This window comes from Pongo pygmaeus, chromosome X (genome assembly GCF_028885625.2).
Source record: "Pongo pygmaeus isolate AG05252 chromosome X, NHGRI_mPonPyg2-v2.0_pri, whole genome shotgun sequence".
In the NCBI taxonomy this organism is placed as follows: domain Eukaryota; kingdom Metazoa; phylum Chordata; class Mammalia; order Primates; family Hominidae; genus Pongo; species Pongo pygmaeus.
The window spans coordinates 47,943,925-47,964,343 of NC_072396.2; the positions used below are offsets into that span (position 1 = coordinate 47,943,925).

General features: G+C 55.0%; 1 protein-coding gene across 8 annotated transcripts in view; it reads left to right on the forward strand.

Moving 5' to 3' along the window:
• RBM10 (RNA binding motif protein 10) overlaps positions 1–16,827 on the forward strand; it is a 41,265-nt gene extending 24,438 nt beyond the window's left edge. For 2 of the 8 annotated variants that reach the window (XM_054470969.1, XM_054470967.2), the window contains exons 4-24: positions 1,016–1,246; positions 3,119–3,188; positions 5,009–5,082; positions 6,490–6,576; positions 9,104–9,164; positions 9,318–9,494; positions 9,894–10,054; positions 10,226–10,323; positions 10,424–10,511; positions 11,221–11,407; positions 11,513–11,652; positions 11,755–11,872; positions 11,956–12,047; positions 12,167–12,331; positions 15,075–15,224; positions 15,322–15,387; positions 15,462–15,650; positions 15,736–15,810; positions 16,085–16,191; positions 16,272–16,401; positions 16,488–16,827. In XM_054470969.1, the coding sequence (XP_054326944.1) occupies positions 1,016–1,246; positions 3,119–3,188; positions 5,009–5,082; positions 6,490–6,576; positions 9,104–9,164; positions 9,318–9,494; positions 9,894–10,054; positions 10,226–10,323; positions 10,424–10,511; positions 11,221–11,407; positions 11,513–11,652; positions 11,755–11,872; positions 11,956–12,047; positions 12,167–12,331; positions 15,075–15,224; positions 15,322–15,387; positions 15,462–15,650; positions 15,736–15,810; positions 16,085–16,191; positions 16,272–16,401; positions 16,488–16,613 (2,592 nt within the window). In that variant the 3' untranslated portion in view covers positions 16,614–16,827. The remainder of the gene's footprint in view (positions 1–1,015; positions 1,247–3,118; positions 3,189–5,008; positions 5,083–6,489; positions 6,577–9,103; positions 9,165–9,317; positions 9,495–9,893; positions 10,055–10,225; positions 10,324–10,423; positions 10,512–11,220; positions 11,408–11,512; positions 11,653–11,754; positions 11,873–11,955; positions 12,048–12,166; positions 12,332–15,074; positions 15,225–15,321; positions 15,388–15,461; positions 15,651–15,735; positions 15,811–16,084; positions 16,192–16,271; positions 16,402–16,487) is intronic. The other 6 variants (XM_063660519.1, XM_054470968.2, XM_054470972.1 and 3 more) reach the window with 3 other exon arrangements.
• The last annotated feature ends 3,592 nt before the right edge of the window (positions 16,828–20,419 follow it).

Below are 20,419 nucleotides of genomic sequence, written 5' to 3' on the forward strand. Positions count from 1 at the left end.
GGATGAGGTGCGATGTTTACACCGTCAGGGAGCCCCCACCTGAGGGGAAGCAACAGGCTTGCCTTAGGGGAATCCCAGCTGGAGGGGCAGTCAGGGCCCTGGTCCATGCGAGCAGGCAGCTCTCCTGTCCAACAGGCTGGGAAGGGTGTTCTTGCAAGCCCAGCCCAGAGGGGCAGTCTGTGAGCTGCCCACTGCCCTCTGGAGGGTCCAGGGCAAAAACCCCTTTGGTGGACTGCCAGGCTTCTCCAGTGGCAGCTGTCAAGCTGTGCCCAGACGTCTCCAGGAGCACTGGGCCCTGGCCAGGGTGGGAATGGAGCACCAAGTTATCTGGTGCTTCCCCACTGTGGGCGGGAGGGCTTTGGCCCCAGGCCTGGTCTGCTTAGTCCTGGAATGGATGGATTGGGCAATAGCCCAGAGCCCAACAGCCATACCGTTTTGAGCGTGGTGTGTGGTGGAGGACTGGCCAAGGCTGAGGATCAGAGACTGAGGAGGGAGTGTCTGCAGCCCTCACACCACCTCCACCAGCTCCTGCTGCCTGGCTCTGGCTGAGATCTGAAGCTGTTCTTATGCCCCCAGCTTGGTTGCAGGGTGGAACCGTAGGAGACACGCAGCCTTCGGTGGTACAGTGAAGCAATTGAGCACACCCCCTGAGCTGGCCAGAGAGGAGGGGGAAATCAAGGGTGGGGTCTGGTGTGCTGACCCCAGGCCGTCTTGCCCCAAGGAGGTTTAAGCTGTGTCTTGTCAGCTACCTTTGGGAGTTCCCCCCCACACCAGTACTGTCACCTACCTCTCCCCACCCCCTGAAGGCAGCCCCCAAAAGGACCCCATGGAGAATTTACAGTCCCAGAAGGATTACAGGCCAGGGCCTGCCCACCCTGCCTGCTTGAGCCTTTAGCCGGAGCCCGCACATCCCTGGCTTTCAGAGCCTGCCTGCCTCACAGAGCCAGCGGCCAGCTCCTAGGCCTGCCCAGACTGACTGCCCGTCTGGTGTCACTCATCTCATTCTGTCGGCCAGGATTCCTACGAGGCCTCCCCGGGCTCCGAGACTCAGCGTAGGCGGCGGCGGCGGCACAGGCACAGCCCCACCGGCCCGCCAGGCTTCCCCCGAGACGGCGACTATCGGGACCAGGACTATCGGACCGAGCAAGGGGAGGAGGAGGAGGAGGAGGAGGATGAGGAGGAGGAGGAGAAGGCCAGTAACATCGTCATGCTGAGGATGCTGCCACAGGCAGCCACTGAGGATGACGTACGTGCCCCCCATGGCCCCGGGCAGGAGGCCAGGCTGGGTCTCCTCCAGGGCCCTCAACTTCTTCCCACCCCTCCCTCACCTGCAACCTCAGCGCCTTTCATCCCTTCTCCCCCTCCAGCTCCTATCCCCCAGCACTGATCCGTCCTCTGTGGGCAGGTCCCATCGGCCCCCCGGTCTGGAGGGAGGAGTGTCAGAGAGGCCGGCTTGGCCAAGGGACATTGGCCGTGGGTGTCTGGCATTGGTGGGTTTGGGCGGGAGAAGAGCAGTCCTGCACATTCCACTGGTCATCCAGCCATTTTGCATGTGTGCATCATGGGCCAGACGCTCACCGGGCCAGTGCTGGCTATTGCTGGTAGCAGAGATGACACTGGGGTCCTGTAACCATTGGGGGAGGGATGGGATTTTCTGAAATTTCCTTCTCTTTTTCCCCCATCCTTTTTTGTCAGCAGCCTGGCCTGGCCTCAGAGCCTTGGGTGGCTGCTAACAGCCTCCCCGCCTGCCTCCCTTTCCTCCTGTTTCCTTTTCATACATACTTCTCATGACCGCCACACTGAAGCCCCACGAGGCCTACCAGAATAACCTCCAAGAACAGTGTCCTGATCCTGGTCCTTCTTAGTCTACTCCGCCGCCCCTCACCCCCCACCCCTATGAATTCTCTGATCAGCTCTCCTCTGAAATCTGCTAGCTGCTCATTTTGTAGCAGAGAAAATCCCACTTGTGTATTTGAGGGTTTCTAAGGTCTGGCCCACCTTCCCTGTTCAGGGTCAGACAGCTGGTTGGTGACATTTGTTGAGAATGTATCTCAGGGTGGGCCATGTGTTAGGTATGATTCAGTCCCCATGGCAGCCCAGCAGGGAAGGTACTCTTTGTATTCCATCCTTCGGATGAGGAAACCAAGGCCTGAGTGGGAATGTGACTTGCCCCAGGTCTCACAGCCAGTGAGTGGCAGAACAGAGCTGGAGTCTGAACCCGGGCAGCTGGACCCTAGAGCCCACTTTTTGCTGCTTCCTCAGCCTTCCCTGAGTTTGGAGTCCTGATAAGCTCTTCTGTGTGTTTTTCCTTTTCATCCTGTGTATGGATGTGTGTAAGGCTAATGTCCTGTCTGTTGTTTAACCTGGTGGGGAAACTGAGGCCCAGAGACATGAAGACTCCTTCCCAAGAATGGCTGGCATAGGCTCCTGGTCCTCTGTGAGAGACCTCACTGGCCTAGAGACCCTGCCTCACCTGGTCCAAATCCCGAATTGCCTCTGCAGTCTCCCTCTGGCCTACTCCATCTGGGAAGCAATCCCCAGGACTACATCTTTTTGCTTTTTGTCTCCACCCTAAGTTATTGCTACAGTCATGGTCTAGGGCACATGGTTGGGATTTGCTCAGACTCCTGTCCTCCCCAGTTTGGCATTTATGTCATGGATCTCTTTTGACGCAAGCTGCAGGTCAGCGGGGCAGGGGCAGGGGCGGGGGCGCGGGTTATCCCCTTGCCAAGGGCAAGAATTGCATCCCAGGTTTCCTTACTTCGTGGCTGCCCCCGAGCCCTTTGTCAGATCACCCTGCCCACCGTTCTTAAGTGGCTGTCTCACTTGCTCTCTTGTTCTCTGTGCCCCTGAGGGTCGTCCTGCTGCCATGCTTTACCTTGCTCTGTGCCCATTTCTTCATTTGATTCACTTTCTGCAAGTCTGGGGCTGAAAGTCAAGACTGTGAACTGGTGTGGGCCTGGGGCTGTTGTCACTCAGGGAAAAGCTGCGAAAGAGGCGGAGGAGACTATGTGCACATCACCGATGACCCCTCGGGATCCAGAGGCCTCCAGCCAGCCTCAGGTACCCAGCGGCCCCATTGTGCTGAGCCTGCCCTACTCTGTATCTCCCTGTATAGATCCGTGGCCAGCTGCAGTCCCACGGCGTGCAAGCACGGGAGGTTCGGCTGATGCGGAACAAATCTTCAGGTGAGCTTTTGTTCCAGTGCCCTCCCCTTCAAGTGGCCAGCCTCAGCCTCCAAATCTCCCTCCTGCCTCTGCCTTCTCCCCCACTCCCTCCACCACCTTCCTGCCACAGCTGGGAATGGGCAGTGTGGGGGGTGCCCTCTCTTCTCTCCCCCTCCCCACACTCTCCTCACAGCTCCAGCCAAAAGCCTCTTCAATGGGGCTGTCGGGGCAGGGGTGCAGCTCTGAGCTGAGCTGGGTGCTCCCCGGGGTCAGGGCCAGGGCCAGACTCCCAGGCACCTCCTCTCTGGGACTCTGAGTATCTGAGATGGTAACCCCCTCCCATACACTCCCTTCCCTCTCCTTTCTTCTCCTTCCTCTGCCCCTCACTTTCCCCCACATTTTTTGGTAACAGCCTCTGACCAGAAAGTAGCTCTGACGTGGTGATCCCACGTGTGTGTCCCAAGGGGGAAGCGGGGGATGGCTCTTATCCAAGGACACATCCCAAGGAACAGCCAGGACTTCCTGGCCTCGCCTGTTCCCTCCCTCCCTCTTGCAGGCTGCTTGGAGCTGGCCTGAGGTTAGCAGGGTGGTGGTGGGGGGAGTTGTCTCTACAGGACCTCTGCCCAGGCTCCCCAAGGCAGGCACAGTGGGGCCTCACTCTGCCTGGGCTTCTCTCTCCATCTCTCAGTCTCTCCTCCCCACACCTCCATCTCTCTCTTTCTTTCTCTCTCTCTTTCTTTCTCTCTCTCTCTCTTTCTCCCTCTCTCTCTTTCTCTCTCTCTGACCCCCCCAACTATATTATTCATTCCATCCTCCTATGCATCCTAACGGTTATTCTTTTGAACATTAAGCATGCCCCCCCAAGCCCCTCTCATCCAAGCCCTCCCCGTGTATCTGCCTCTAAAGGACATGCTATCCTGAGGCCTCAACCCTGAATCCCTTTCCCAAGCCTCGAGTCTTGGTTGCATGTAGGTCTTGCTCTGCATCACCCCAACTACACCACACATGGACAGCTTCTGGGTCTCTCTCTCCACAAGGAGGTGTTCCGGGTGCGGCCTTCTCGATGGCCCTGGGCGCTTCTCCCAGGCACCCATTGATTCTTACCTCTAAGGTCCTCCTGGCCAATCCTGGCCACCATTCTCCTTTTGTCCAGGGGAACCTGGACTGTTTGTGGCTGTAGTCTCCACGCTGTGGCCCTGAGGCGGCTCCCTAGCGAGGCCCGCCTCCCCTGCGCTGCGGTGAGGCTGAGATGAGGTCGTGTCTTTAACCGCCCCTGTTTCCCAATGGGCCAAGAGCCTTCCTAGCCTCGCAGAGCAGCCTGGCCCAGCTTCTCTTTTGCTCCTGTGATTCAACACCTGTTACAGGACCCCTCCTGGGCACTCCTGGCCTTGAGCTGGGCCCGCCCTGGAGTTACATATTGTGGCTTGTGTGGAGCCAGCAGCCTGCCCACCGTCCCCTCCCTCCTTCTCTGGAGGCAGATCTCTCGTATTCTTTCCCTCCCGGCTGCTTCTCTCCGTCTCTGTCACCCCAGGCTGGCTGGGCAGGTCTGCCCGAGCCGCATCTCTCTCTCTCTTCCCAGTTGGTGTGTATGTCTCTCCCCCTACCGACCTCTGGCCTCTGTTTTTCTCCCTCCGCCTTCCCTGCCCCTCCTGGCCATCTACCTTGCTCCCCACACCTGCTAGTCTTTCTCTCTCTGATTGCCTCTTTCTCTTTCTTCCTTTCTCCTCTTCCCCTTTCCCTCTCTGCCCCTGTCCTCTCCCCTCGGGTCCCGCCCCCGGGAACGCCGTGTGTCCAAAGCTGTTGACTAACCCACTGCGTCTGTATCTGAATGCTGTCTCCAGGTCAGAGCCGGGGCTTCGCCTTCGTCGAGTTTAGTCACTTGCAGGACGCTACACGATGGATGGAAGCCAATCAGGTTGCTTTGCCGCACTTGAACCCCCCCCCAAACAAATACTACTTTGTAATCGAGCGCTCCCCATCGCCTGATTCTTATGGACACAGTTCCCTGCCCTGTGGCCCTGTGTCCCGTCCCCCCTGCCCCCTCTCTCCCCTTCCTGACCCTCACTATCTCCTCTTCCCATCTCTCGCTACCCCACTGGGCTTCCCATCCAGAGCCCACACTCACCACTGGCCCCCTCCTACCGCCAGGCACTAGCGCTGCCCCTCCACCTCTCCCAGCTGAGCGTTCAGAGAAAGAGCTGCCAGGGTGGGTTCTTTCACCTAGCTTCCCACTCCCCCGGGGCTGGTGGGGGGGCACCCCTCTCTGGGGTTAGCCAGAGCCAGGACCTCATTCCACCCTCAGGACCACTGGAAGTCCTGCCAGTGAGGAGCTTAGCTATTGGCACAGTCACTAGCAAGACTCATTTTGTCAGCCCCCTCCCTGCATGTGAATTTGGCCCTTTGATTTTCATGCAAGGGAACAGCACTGCTCTGTTGATCTCAAGTTCCCGTCGAGTATGATAGTTTTATCGACACCCTGGCCTCACTTCGCCGCCCCTACCCTTCCTATCACATCTCCACACTCACAGGAGGCACCACCTCAGGCAGCTCCATCTTCTCGGCAAGGACCTGCGCACAGTCAGCCCTGGGGGGAGCCTGTCCCCCAAGCCTGGCACGGGATCCCAACTCAGCCGCTTTGGGACCTCCGAGACCCAAAGATCTGCCTGGTCATCCACCCCTGCCCACATCCCTGGTGTAGGGCACTGGAGAGAAGTTTCAGGGGAGGAAGGGGCAGAGGTGGTAGAATGGGGGATCCCGGCAGAGGCAGCCCTGGGGCCGTCTCCTCGGGGTTGGTAGGCTAGTGCCACAGGCCCAGGACCCAGCCATCCATGGGAAGACGGCCTCACGGCAGAAACTTCCATCTGTTCGAAATGGCTCTTTCTTTTTCCCCTTCTCCAGCACTAGCGCACCTGCGCTCTCTTTCTCTTTTTCTGCCCTCTCCCTCCCCCTCCCTGTCTCCCCTCACCCCCCAAGTGTAGCCTGTGTAGTCCTGGCCCTGGGTGTGGCCTGGCAGTGTCAGGGCCGAGTGGGGGTTTCTCCCCACTGTCCGGCAAGCGTCGGTCAGCCGAACACTGTGTGCCTGGTGGTGTGTGTTCACATGTGTGCGTGCGTGTGCCCGGCAGAGCAGCAAACAGCTGCGCCCGAGAGCTGTGGCGCTTTCCCTCCCTACCTCCCTTCTTCCCTCCATCCGCTCTCCGACCTCCCTCCGTTCCCTGTCCCTCATCCATCCAGCTGAAGGGCTCGCTCACTCTCTTCTCCTGTGCTGAAACGGTGCGTGGGGCACTGCTGCCTGGACCTCACTGTGCTCTGCTTTTTCCCACAGCACTCCCTCAACATCCTGGGCCAGAAGGTGTCGATGCACTACAGTGACCCCAAGCCCAAGATCAATGAGGACTGGCTGTGCAATAAGGTACAGGGGCGGTGGGCCGCAGTTGTCATGGACAGAGACAGCAACAGCAGTGGCGGCGATCCCTCCCTTCCTCTCCCGCTCTTTCTCTCTCCATCTCTCCCCCTCCCCCCAACCTCTCCTCTCCCTCCGTCTCTCTCTCTCTCGCTCTCTCTCTCTCTCTCATTCTCTATCCCTTGCTCACTCAGCTTGAGTAGTCACCATTCCTAGCCAGCCATATACAAATGTGTAGTGAGCGTTCACTTGGTGCGGGCTCTGTCCTCCTAAAACGCAGTCTTGCCTGGAGTTCCAGTAGACTTTAAGGAAATATATACGTGGATGATGAATTAGTGACAGTGTAGACTTGAAGTGGTGGTGTGGAGAATGTGGGCTTCAGAGCCAGACTGGCTGAAATGAGACTATCCCAGATTGGCCTTGATTTTGGCCAAGGTGCTTAGCCTCTCTTTGCCTCACTTTCCCCATCTCTAAAATGTGAATATTAATTACACCTCTCCCAAAAGGTGGTTGGGAGGATTCAGCTGTATTAATGAGAGGGTAACACTCAGAACAGTGCCTGGCCCACAGTTAACACAGTCGAATTGTTAACTGTAATCATGAAAGAAAAGCACAGAGCGTTCTGAGAGCCCATATAAGGTAGCTCAAGCCTGAAGGCCACTCTGACCAGGCCAAGTCAAACCTGAAACTGGAGGCTATGGTTTTGTAGTCACCTCTGTCTTCCCTAAGGGGAAGCTGAGGCTCAGAGAGGTGGAACCATGGGTGAACCTTTAGCTGTGCCCTGTGCCTTGCTCCTGATCACAGGGACTTGGATGCCACAGTGGCTTCAGGTCTGCCCTTGGGCCAGCATTGTGATTCCACAGTTTGTAGAGGCCCCAACCCTCTCCCCAGGAAGTACTCTGCCTAGTCAGGGAGAGTGGCGCATCTGTTTAAAAAAAAAAAGTCCCATCAGAGGATTGGTGCTTAACATTTCTGGAGAGATAAAGACAAAGTGACAGTGGAACTCCTTCCTGTATTTCCAGATAGCCTCAAAACCAGGGAATTCTCTTTTTTTTTTGAGACAGGATCTGGCTCTGTCGCCCAGGCTGGAGTGCAGCAATCTGGGCTCACTGCAACCTCTGTCTCCAGGGCTCAAGCCATCAGCCTCCAGAGTAGCTGGGACCACAGGCGCATGCCACCATGCCCACTAATTTTTTGCCTTTTTTTTTTTTTTTTTTTTTTTTTTTTTTGGTAGAGACAGGGTTTCGTCATGTTTGCCAGGCTGGTCTTGAACTCCTGAGCTCAAGCAGTCCTCCCGCCTCAGCCTCCCAAAGTGCTGGGATTACAGGCGTGAGCCACCACGCCCAGCCCAAAACCAGGGAATTCTCTTGAACTCCTTCCCCTCCCCTGCATCCTGCTGGCCACCAGGTCCTGTCACTTCCATCACAGAAACGCCACCTTCCCTCCCTCGCCATTCCCGCTGCTCATGCCAATCGTCACACTCTCACCCACTCGCTGTGGAGCCCTCTCTGGTATGCTGGCCTCTTGTCCTCTTCCTCCCACGCCCTCACCTGGAGGATTCCTCAAAACCACCTCTGACTACCCACGCCTCTCCTCCTCTGCTTAACCAGCCCCAGCTCAGCTTAAGCATAAGATCCTCCATTACCTAACTGGCTTCTTTCCCCAGCCTTGGCTTTTGCTTCTCCCCTTATTCTCCCACACCAGTTTTGGAAAGTCCATTGTTCCCTCCGATAACAATCCCTCCCCAGCAAGGCTTAACAAAACGAAACTTCTGGGCATCCCAGGTCAAACCTCCCTGCTTCTGTGCAGGGACTGTCCCTGCCGAGTAAATGGCACCCCACCCCAGCCTATTTCCCTCCCCAAGCCCCTGCTGGATGGTCCATGCAGACCGACCTGCCCCTCTTCATGCTGCATCTGCCCCTGTGCTATTAGGCCATGAGGGCAGAGACCATGTTCTGGCCATGTGCAGGAGGGCCTGGCCCAGGAGTGGTGCTTAGTACCTGAGTCTGGAACAGAGATGGAGTATGGTAGAAGCTGGGTCTCCAGATACTGGAACATTCAAGGAAAATTTCTCAAGCGTAGCAGGATCCAACCCAATCCTAGAGCTAAGAGGAGGGGTGCAGGTCTGGCTACTGACTTCTAGGGCTGAAACACTGAAAGGTTTCTGAATAGAGAAGCAAGTTTCAGGGAGAGGAACCTAATAAAAATAAAGGGATTGAATACATGAGGCGGGGAACAGTCCTGGGAGTTGGTGGCCTTAAGAAGGCAGAGGAAGGAGAGGAGGGAGTTGTAACAAGTGGGGGAGTTGTTTATTCCTGAGCTGAGCGGGTTGGCACAGAGGACAAATGAGAGTCTGGAAAGGGAAGATGCACAGTACTGAGAACCACATCAGAAGGTTCAGAAGGACCTGCCACCCTTACCTGGGGACTTTCCTTCCTGGGGCACTGCGGGGTCCCTGGGAGATCTCTGCATCCAAGTTTGGAGGGTGCAGTGGGAAATCCCTGCTCCCTCTGACGGCCTGGCCTGTGCCTCACAGTGTGGCGTCCAGAACTTCAAACGCCGAGAGAAGTGCTTCAAATGTGGCGTGCCCAAGTCAGGTGAGGCCCACCTACCTCTCGCACTCTCCGGGGGGGTGGTTGGGGAGAAGGGAAGGGTGAGGGGTCTGTGCTCAGGGCTTGGTATAGGGAGGAGGGTGACCAGTCGTGGAGCCTTCCCCTTATCACCAGCCTGTCTCCCACTGCCCCTGACAGAGGCAGAGCAGAAGCTGCCCCTCGGCACGAGGCTGGATCAGCAGACACTGCCACTGGGTGGCCGGGAGCTGAGCCAGGGCCTGCTTCCCCTGCCACAGCCCTACCAGGCCCAGGGAGTCCTGGCCTCCCAAGCCCTGTCACAGGGTTCGGAGCCAAGCTCAGAGAACGCCAATGACAGTGAGTCAGTTGTTCCTTCTTCCTCTGTGCCCTAGGGTGTCTGGGCTGGGCTCACCAAGACCAGAGAAATGGCAGTGAGCAGGACCTCATCCTCATGGAATCTCCACTTGGTGTGGGGATAGACATTTGATGTAGGGAGAACAGGGGGAGTGGCAACATCCCACCTGACTTTGGGGGTGTGTCGGGAAGGTTCTCAGCAGACAGGCAGCCAGGCTGGCACCTGGACCGCCAAGCAGAGTTGATCCTGGAGGAAGTAGTGAGGGAAGCGGCAGTTGCAGAGGCACGGAGCGGGTGGGGGCAGAGGAAAGGGAGCAGAGGAAAGGGAGCAGTGGGGGCATTGAAGGGCAGGGCTGGCAAGAGTGCCAGGGGTGTCCTCTAACACTGGGCCCCTTCCCACAGCCATCATTTTGCGCAACCTGAACCCACACAGCACCATGGATTCCATCCTGGGGGCCCTGGCACCCTACGCGGTGCTGTCCTCCTCCAACGTGCGCGTCATAAAGGACAAGCAGACCCAACTGAACCGTGGCTTTGCCTTCATCCAGCTCTCCACCATCGTGGTGAGGGCGGCACAGTTGGGGGCCGGGCAGCCAGGGTCCCGGCCCCCGGGGTGGAGAGGAGGGTCCTTTTCCCCAGCCTCCCACCGCGGCTGCCAGCCTGGAAACCGGGCAATGGAGCCGGGGGCCTCCCCGGGCCTGACCCTTCTGTCCCTGCCTCCCCTCCTCCCACAGGAGGCAGCCCAGCTGCTGCAGATCCTGCAGGCCCTGCACCCACCGCTCACTATCGACGGCAAGACCATCAATGTTGAGTTTGCCAAGGGTTCTAAGAGGTCAGGGCCCCACCTCCCACCCTTCCCCTCCCCACCCTCCCACTCCCCTCTACCGCTTGGGGCCTCCCATCTCACTCCCAGTCTCTAACATCCTCCTCAGGGACATGGCCTCCAATGAAGGCAGTCGCATCAGTGCTGCCTCTGTGGCCAGCACTGCCATTGCTGCGGCCCAGTGGGCCATCTCACAGGTACTCAGACCCCTTGTGCCTCCCAGCGTCCTGAGACCTGGGCTTTCTCAACCCTCCTGCACCCTCTCTGAAGCAGGAAGGCTGGCTTGCTATCCATGGATGCAAAACCCTCTCCCAGTAGCTGGCATGGCTATTCTACCTTGCTCCTGGCTCTCTAGACCCCCTGGGACATTCCCCTTCATCATCACCACAGCTTTCCTCCCAGTTGCCTCCCATGCGCTCATGTACGACGCCATTGTGCCTGGCATTCTGTGCTGTTTGGTGGGGTTTTTATTGTCCTGAATTGGTATGATATACACATATCCTTATATGTAATATATACATATATGGTATACACATATCATATGTTCCTGAATAAAAATAATGTATAAGTGGTTGAGAGAAAATTGGGAGAAGAGAATAAAGAAGTAAGAAGATGGTGTCTTCCTTGGCCTGACACCCAACACACACACCACACACAGCAGAATCAGCAGAATCAGCCCTGGAACATTTTGGCGTTCGTCTGTTTTTCCATCTTGTGTTTGCCACTGGCCTATTTGTTCTCTTGTGGCCAGGCAACCCTCGCTTTCCACTTGTCTTAAGGCTGCATGCTTTGTCTGTCAGGTAGAAATACTAGCCCCACGTGTGGGACAGATGCTTCTAGCAGGTTCCCCACCCCCCCATCCCCACACCTTCCTGTTCTAATGAATCCCTCCCACCTGCCCTTCAGGCCTCCCAAGGTGGGGAGGGTACCTGGGCCACCTCCGAGGAGCCGCCGGTCGACTACAGCTACTACCAACAGGATGAGGGCTATGGCAACAGCCAGGGCACAGAGTCTTCCCTCTATGCCCATGGCTACCTCAAGGGCACCAAGGGCCCTGGCATCACTGGAACCAAAGGGGATCCCACCGGAGCAGGTGAGCCCCAGCATCTCTCTCTGCAGCTGTGGTGGGGGCCAGCAGGCATAGAGTCCCCGGCCCCATTATTCACAGGCATTCTCCCTGCCCTGTCCCTCCTTACAGGTCCCGAGGCCTCCCTAGAGCCTGGGGCCGACTCTGTGTCGATGCAGGCTTTCTCTCGCGCCCAGCCTGGTGCTGCTCCTGGCATCTACCAACAGTCAGCCGAGGCAAGCAGCAGCCAGGGCACTGCTGCCAACAGCCAGGTGAGTGAGCCCTGTGGGTATGTATCCCGGGGAGGCAGGCAGGTGGCAGGGGTGGCATGGGCAGACACTGAGCCCTGTTCTCCTGTCTGGCCCCATGACCAGTCGTATACCATCATGTCACCCGCTGTGCTCAAATCTGAGCTCCAGAGCCCTACACATCCTAGTTCTGCTCTCCCACCGGCCACCAGCCCCACTGCCCAGGAATCCTACAGCCAGTACCGTGAGTAGCCACAGCCTGTGGGTAGAGGTGGAGAGTTCTTAATAAAGCAGGGAAGAGTGTGACCCGTTCCCCTCACCCCCTAGCTGTTCCCGACGTCTCCACCTACCAGTACGATGAGACCTCCGGCTACTACTATGACCCCCAGACCGGCCTCTACTATGACCCCAACTCCCAGGTAATAGGGCAGCCCAGGGAGGGATGGGATCAGGTCAGGTCGCGTCAGGAGCAGCTGGCCCTGCAGGTTCCCTTCACAAGGTCTTCCCTCACATCCCCTCTTCCCTCCTCCTCCCTCAGTATTACTACAATGCTCAGAGCCAGCAGTACCTGTACTGGGATGGGGAGAGGCGGACCTATGTTCCCGCCCTGGAGCAGTCGGCCGATGGGCATAAGGAGACAGGGGCACCCTCGAAGGAGGGCAAAGAGAAGAAGGAGAAGCACAAGACCAAGACAGCTCAACAGGTGAACACCAGGGTCCGGCAGTCACTGGCTGGCTGTGTGGTGTCTTCCAGCAACGGCACTCTGTCAGCTCTCGCCCTCTCCTGCCAAGGGAGATGGCGAGCAGGTGTGGATGTGGGCAGTGACTGCTTAGCAGACCATGCTCTTGCCCCAGCTCTGCTCTTTGCTGAATGGCCTTGAGCCAGAGCAATCTCTTCAGTGTGTGGCAGGGTTGCCCAACTCCAGGAGGTGGCTTGTGCCATCCGAGTGAGCCCTGTCAGGTGTCTTCTGTCCCATGGTGGGGACCCTCACATGCTGCTGGTGAATATATATATATGCCAGAGAAATTCTCATAGGCCATAAGGGGGTGGTGGGCAGGAAAAAAGCCCTGCAGTGTTTTGTGGGAGTGGGCAGATGGAGGGCACCTCAGTGTCTCTCTGTGGAGAAAGGGTGTGACACTGTGAGCATAGCATTTACAAGCAAGCACTAAGTGTTCCCTCAGCAACCTGGTGAATTCTAAAAATGGTGCTGTGCTGGGGAGAACATGGAAATATAGAATGTGGCATTGTGTCATGCATATAAATTAAAGTTATACACAGATAAACATTCCTATGCATTTTTAAATGATAAAATGGAAATGCACAACAAATGTGACAGCGTGGGTGTGTGTCAGAGGAAGAGGAGTGTCTTCATCCATTTGCTGCTCTATAACAATACCACAGACTGGGTAATTTATAAGGAAAAGAGATTGATTTGGCTCACAGTTCTGTAGGCAGGGAAGCCCAGTGGTGTTGGCATCTGGTGAGGGCCTTCTTGCTGCGTCGTAATATGGCAAAGGGCAAGACAGCATGCATGAGAGCAAGAGAAAATTGGGCCAAACTCCCCCTTTTTATTTGGAACCCACTCTCAGTGATGGCATTAAATGGAGACTTAAAAGGTGGAGCGGGGCTGGGAGCCGTGGCTCATGCCTGTAATCCCAGCAGTTTGGGAAGCTGGGGTGGGCAGATCACCTGAAGTCAGGAGTTCGAGACCAGCCTGGCCAACATGGCGAAACCCCGTCTCTACTAAAAATACAAAAATTAGCTAGGCGTGGTGGCAGGCGCCTGTAATCCCAGCTACTCAGGAAGCTGAGGCAGGAGAATCACTTGAACCCAGGAGGCAGAGGTTGCAGTGAGCTGAGATCGTGCCATTGCACTCCAACCTGGGCGACAAGAGCGAGACTCCCTCTCAAAATATATATATATATAATATATATATATATAAAGGTGGAGGAGATGGGAGGGGGTGAAGGATGAGAAATTACTTAATGGGTATGATGTACATTAGTTGGTTGATGGATGCTCTAAGAACCCTGACTTCAGCACTGTACAATCTGTGCATGTAACAAAAGCACTTGTTTATTTTATTTATTTATTTATTATTTTTTTGAGATGGAGTTTCGCTCTTATCATCCAGGCTGGAGTGCAGTGGTGCAATCTCGGATCACTGCAGCCTCCACCTCCTGGGTTCAAGCAATTCTCCTGCCTCAGCCTCCCGAGTAGCTAGGATTACAGGCATCCACCACCATGCCCAGCTAATTTTTTTGTAATTTTAGTAGAGACAGGATTTCGCCATGTTGGCCAGGCTGGTCTCGAACTCCTGACCTCAGGTGATGTGCCCATCTCGGCCTCCCAAAGTGCTGGGATTACAGGCATGAGCCACCACACCTGGCTACAAAAGCACTTGTTACCCCATAAACTTATACAATTTCTTTAAAAAGCAGCCGCGATCTCTTGAGGAGGGCAGAGCCTTCGTGACCTAATCACCTCTGAAAGGCCCTGCCTGTCAACACTGTTGCATCAGGGATTAAATTTATCTTTTGAGATGGAGTTTCACTCTTGTTGCCCAGGCTGGAGTGCAATGGTGCAATCTCAGTGCACTGCAGCCTCCGCCTCCCGGGTTCGAGGAATTCTCCTGCCTCAGCCTTCCAAGTAGCTGGGATTACAGGCATCCACCACCACACCCAGCTAATTTTGTATTTTTTTAGTAGAGCTGGGGTTTCACTATGTTAGCCAGGCTGGTCTCAAATTCCTGACCTCAAGTGATCCATCCGCCTTGGCCTCCCAAAGTGCTGGGATTACAGGTGTGAGCCACTGTGCTCAGCCAGGATAAAGGCTCCACCTGTGAACACTGTTGCATTAGGGATTACATTTCTGACACATGAGCTTTGAAGGACAAAAAAACAGCAGAGAACACAGCCAGAGAGGGGCTTGACAAGAAGCACTGGTAACTGGCGACAGAAAATAGGAACTTGCACTACTGTGTCCCTCACCTTCTGCTTGCTCTGCCTCAGCTTCCGCTCATCTGCCTCTCAGATGGGCCCGCCACTCTGTCCACACTGCTTCTGCCACCTCACCATTGCAAACCAGTGGGGGTGGGGGCACAGGGTGTGTTCAGTGATGAGGTCAGGAGTAGCCAGGTGCCAAGTGCCTTGCAGGCTGTGGTTGCGAGTTTGGGTTTATTCTTGGTGTGATGGGAGGCAAAGGAAGGGTTTTAAGGACATTGTTTTTGGGGGTGGGAGTGGCTTATACTTCATGAAAGAGGGCTCTGCTGGGAGAGGTGGTCAGGAGCCATAGCCCAGAGGCCAGATGAAGCCTTCTGCAGTGGTTTGGACTAGGGATAGTGGCCGGCCCGTGTTTGAGGATGCAGGGCAGTGGGTCAGCGGATAGAGTTAGTAGCCCCAGGGGCATGAGGGTTCTGGGAACTTCACCTCCACCCTCACCCCCAGATTGCCAAGGACATGGAACGCTGGGCCCGCAGTCTCAATAAACAAAAAGAAAACTTCAAAAATAGCTTCCAGCCTATCAGCTCCCTGCGAGATGACGAGAGGCGGGAGTCAGCCACTGCAGATGCTGGCTATGCCATCCTCGAGAAGAAGGTGTGTTGGGGCCACCCCCTTGCACCCTGCCCCACAATCTTTTCCTTCCTTTGGGCCCTCTGTGGAGTCCCTGAATTTCTGTGTCCCTCCACCCCAGGGAGCACTAGCCGAGAGACAGCATACCAGCATGGATCTCCCGAAATTGGCCAGTGACGACCGCCCAGTGAGTGCCCAAGGCAGAGAGGGGTGGGGGCTCTGATCTGGCCAGGCCTGACCGCCCACCCTCACCCTCTACAGAGCCCTCCGAGAGGGCTGGTGGCAGCCTACAGCGGGGAGAGTGACAGTGAGGAGGAGCAGGAGCGTGGGGGCCCCGAGCGGGAGGAGAAGCTCACCGACTGGCAGAAGCTGGCCTGTCTGCTCTGCCGACGCCAGTTCCCCAGCAAAGAGGCGCTCATCCGGCACCAGCAGCTCTCAGGGCTCCACAAGGTAACAGCGGATGGTTGGCAGGGCATGCTGGGGCCTGGCCCACTGAGGCTCAGCCTCTTCACTTCTCATCCTGTCCCTCTTGCAGCAAAACCTTGAGATTCACCGGCGAGCCCACTTGTCAGAAAACGAGCTAGAAGCACTAGAGAAGAATGACATGGAGGTGAGGTGTGACCTGCCCCTGGGCTCCCTCCCCTGTGTCCCTTCCAAGTCTCCATCACCTCAGGCAGCTGGAGTTCAATTTCTCACGTGTTAACCCCATGAGCCTTCTTCCCCATTTTCCTATCCCGGCTGCTTGTGCCCGTGATGGCCTGACCCTCAGGACCTGAGCCTCATTAGCCAGATGGCATGTCCTGTGGGACCCCACTCCCCATGCCTGTGTTGCCTGAGAAAAGAGACCAGCTCCCCAACATTCACACACACATACAAACTTTCAGCAAATGAAGTACCGGGACCGTGCAGCTGAACGCAGAGAAAAGTATGGCATCCCCGAGCCGCCAGAGCCCAAGAGGAGGAAGTACGGCGGCATATCCACAGCCTCCGTGTGAGTAGCTGGGCCAGGTGAGGGGGTCTAGGGCCCGGGGCCGGCAGGCCGACCACTCATGCTGTGCACCGCCCCTGCAGAGACTTCGAGCAGCCTACTCGGGACGGGCTGGGCAGTGACAACATTGGCAGTCGCATGCTCCAGGCCATGGGCTGGAAAGAGGGCAGCGGCCTGGGCCGCAAGAAGCAGGGCATTGTAACGCCTATCGAGGTGAGTCTCAGGCAGTCCTGTCCCATCCCCCAGCACCCCTCACAGCATCCCCCACCAGCCTGACAGAGCCTGCCTCCCTCACACAGGCCCAAACACGGGTGCGGGGCTCCGGCCTGGGTGCACGGGGCAGCTCCTACGGGGTCACCTCAACCGAGTCCTACAAGGAGACACTGCACAAGACAATGGTGACCCGCTTCAACGAGGCCCAGTGAGCAGCTTCAAGAGCAACTTCTCCACGTGTCGGGTGTCCATCCTGGGGCAGGGAAGGACAGAGTGTTGGATGGCTGGGACGGGGCCTTGCTCTTGTCGGCCAGCCCACTCCCCAGCTAGAGAGGGCTTGACCAAATCAAATTGAGGTGGTGACTTTTGTTGGAAAATTGGGCTGGGATCATGTCCTTTTTTGTAATAAAAGCTGAAAAGTCTGCATGTTGGCCTCTCCTCTTTCTCGTGCTCTAGCACAGTTGTATAGCCTATACAGACACGGGTACCCAAGCAGATGGACAGGGGACCTTATCAGGCCAAGGTGGATGGCAGTGGTGGCATTCACAGTGTCTGGAACATAATGGCTACTAGAACGTGGGGTTCTGACCTGTACCTCAACCCATAATATGCTGGTTATGGCCCCTCTCCCTTGTTGGGTCCAGCAGGTTATGTTGTACCAGGAAATCCAGCACCACCAGGCATGAAGCCCCCCCGATCAGAGCTAGAACTGGGAACCCCCATCCCCTGTCCTTGCTGCCCCCTGGCTGTACTTAGCCTGCAGTCCCAAGGCTAAACTGCATTTTGCCATCCCTAGATCTGGGGACAATGCCCTCAGGCATCTCCAAGTAGAAGACAAGAGGTACTCAGGCACCAGTTGGCCCAGAGCCCTCAACATGCTGATGACAGAGGGATGGAGGTGGAGCTGGGCCTGCAAATCCAAGGCCAGGTCCCATGGATGCCCTTTGAGAACCATTCAGGCCTACCTTCTCTGTTGTTACCACAGTGCCCCACCCCTCTAGTCACTGCAACCCATGATTCCCAAGTATGTGCTTGTGCTCTCGGCAGAGGTTCTGGGTACAGTGGACTGTGACGCTGGGGCTGCCCTCTTCCAGGCCTCAGAGGGCCACAGCGTGAAAGGGGGATGGTGCTAGAAGACCAGTTGGTGCAAAGCCCCTCCCCCATTTATTAATATACATTGTGACCCCACCCTGCAACAGTCATAGGAGGTGGTGTTAGAAAGAAGGGGACCCCTAGAGGTAGGATGGTGCTGATCTGGGGTGGCGGGTGTTGCCCAATGAAGGAAGGGGATGGGGGAAAAAAGGGGTGAAGGAAACAGGATTAAAAAGAGGCCTCCTGGGCCTGGGCACAGTGAGTTGCACCTGTAAGTAATCCCAGCACTTTAGGAGGCTGAGGCAGGTGGAACACTTGAGCTCAGGAGTTCAAGACCAGCCTGGATAACATAGCCAGGCCCTGTCTCTACAAAAATAAATAAATAAATAAAATTAGGCTGGGCACAGTGATTCGCGCCTGTAATCTCAGCATTCTGGGAGGCCGAGGCAGATGGATCACTTGAGCTCAGGAGTTTGAGACCAGCCTGGGCAACATGGTGAAACCCCGTCTCTACAAACAAAAAGTACAAAAATTAGCCAGCTGTAGTGGCACACACCTGTAATCCCAGCTACTCAGGAAGCTGTAGTGGGAGGATTGCTTGAGCCTGGGAGGTGGAGGTTGCAGCCAGCCGAGATCGCGCCCCTGCACCCAAGTCTGGGGGACAAGAGTGAAACCCTGTCTTGAAAAAGAGAGGCTGCCCTAGTCTCAGGATGGGTGTGTCTTTTAGCAGAGACGCCTCCACATTCCCTTCCGTCTTCCCACCCCAGAGCACTGCTCCCAAAATCCCACAACAAGGAACCCTCATACCTCAACTGGCAGGAGTGCAAAATGGTACAGCCACTCTGGAAAACTGGCTGCTTCCTATAAAGTTAAAATATGCTTAACCTATGGCACAGCAATTCTACTCTTAGATATTTAGCCCCAAATACATGAAAACATGTCAACAAAAGACTTGGATACATATATTTGTAGCAGCTGTATTCCTAATAGCCAAAAACTGGGAACAACCCAAATGTCCAACTAGAGGAGAATGGATACAGTGTGGTATATTCAAAGGATGGACTACAGCTCAGCAATCAAAAGGAACACAATGCTGATACAGATATCAAAGGATGAGTCTCACATGGTGAGATTGTTCACATGGTGAAAGAAGCCAGACAAAAAGCACATAATGTTTCATTCCATTTATATGAAGTTCTAAGGCAGGCAGAACAATTTTGTGGTGATAGTAGAAGAGGGTTGAGGTGAGGAGGGTGTCACTGGAAAGGGTTGCAAGGTGGCTTTCTGGAATCATGAAAAGATTGTATGTCTTGATTGGGGTGCTGGTCACATGGGTGTATACCTATTTAAAAGTCCAACAAGCTGTATAACTAAAATCTGAGTGTTTTATTGTATGTAAATTATACAAGAAGTTGGAAAATGACCGCCACAGCAAACCTCAATAAATAAGAAGGAAATAATGAACAGAAATTGATGATATAGAGAACAAAAAATGACAGATTAATAGAAACCAAAAGCAGAATCTGAAAACAAAAATTAAGAGGAAACACTTTTGGCAAGACTGGTCAATTGAAGAAGATAGAAGATGCAAATGCAACAGAGCTTTTAAAAATAAAGAATGTATCTGAAAATCTAGATGAAATGAATATATTCCTAGAGAAATATCAAATGCCAAAACTGTTCCATGGAGAAACTGATTACTCAAATGGAGCAATTAGTAATATAGAAATTGAAACGGTAGTCAAGATCTTCCCTTTCCCCACACACACACACAAAAAAAAGGGGGGGGCCCAGATGATGTGTGTGTGTGTGTGTGTTTCTTTCTTTCTTTCTTTTTTTTTTTTAGATGGAGTCTTACTCTGTCACCCAGGCTGGAGTGCAGTGGTGCGATCTCAGCTTACTGCAACCTCCACCTTCTGAGTTCAAGCAATTCTCTTGCCTCAGCCTCCTGAGTAGCTGGGACTACAGGTGTGCACCACCACACCCAGCGAATATTTTGTATTCTTAGTAAAGATGGGGTTTCGCTATGTTGGCCAGCTGGTCTTGAACTCCTGACCTCAGGTGATCCACCCTCCTTGGCCTCCCAAACTGCTGGGATTACAGGCGTGAGCCACCTCACCTGGCCCAGATGGTTTTTATAAGAGCATTCTACCAAACTCCCAAGGATGCCTTTCTTATTAAAGTTAATTCCTTTCTTATTAAAGTTGTTCTAGATATTAGAAAAAAGAAAAGATGTCTTTTAAGAGGCTAGTGTTAGCTGAAGCTGCGAAGGAAGAGGCACTCTCATACATCACTGGAGGCAATGCAAAATAGTACAACCCTCTTTTCCACCCTCCCTCTCCCTCTCCTTTGTCTATTTTCCTGCCTCCACAGGGCTCACTGTGGGACCACAGATGCACCCCACTATGCCCAGCTAATTCTTTGATTTTTTGTGGAGACCAGGTGGTGGTGGTGGGGTGTGTGTGTGTGTGTGTGTGTGTGTGTGTGTGTGTGTGTGTGTGTGTGTGTGTGTGTGTGTGTGTGTGTGTGTGTGTGTGTGTGTGTGTGTGTGTGTGTGTGTGTGTGTTGGCGGGGGGGGTCTCACTTTGTTGCCCAGGCTGGTCTTGAACTCCTGGGCTCAAGCAATCATCCTGCCTCAGCCTGCCAAAGTGATGGGATTATAGGCGTGAGCCACCGCACCCGGCCAAGACTCCATTTATTAAAAGGCTAAAGAATTTTGCCAGGCGCGGTGGCTCACGCCTGTAGTCCCAGCACTTTGGGAGGCCGAGCGGGCCGTATCGCCTGAGCTCAGGCGAAATCCCGTCTCTACTATGGTAACATATGTAAACATAGAAAAGATAACAGTAAAATTTTGTCTGTGTTATAGGACCGTTGACCAAAATGTTATGCAGCACATGATTGTATATCCATAATTTATATTACTGTG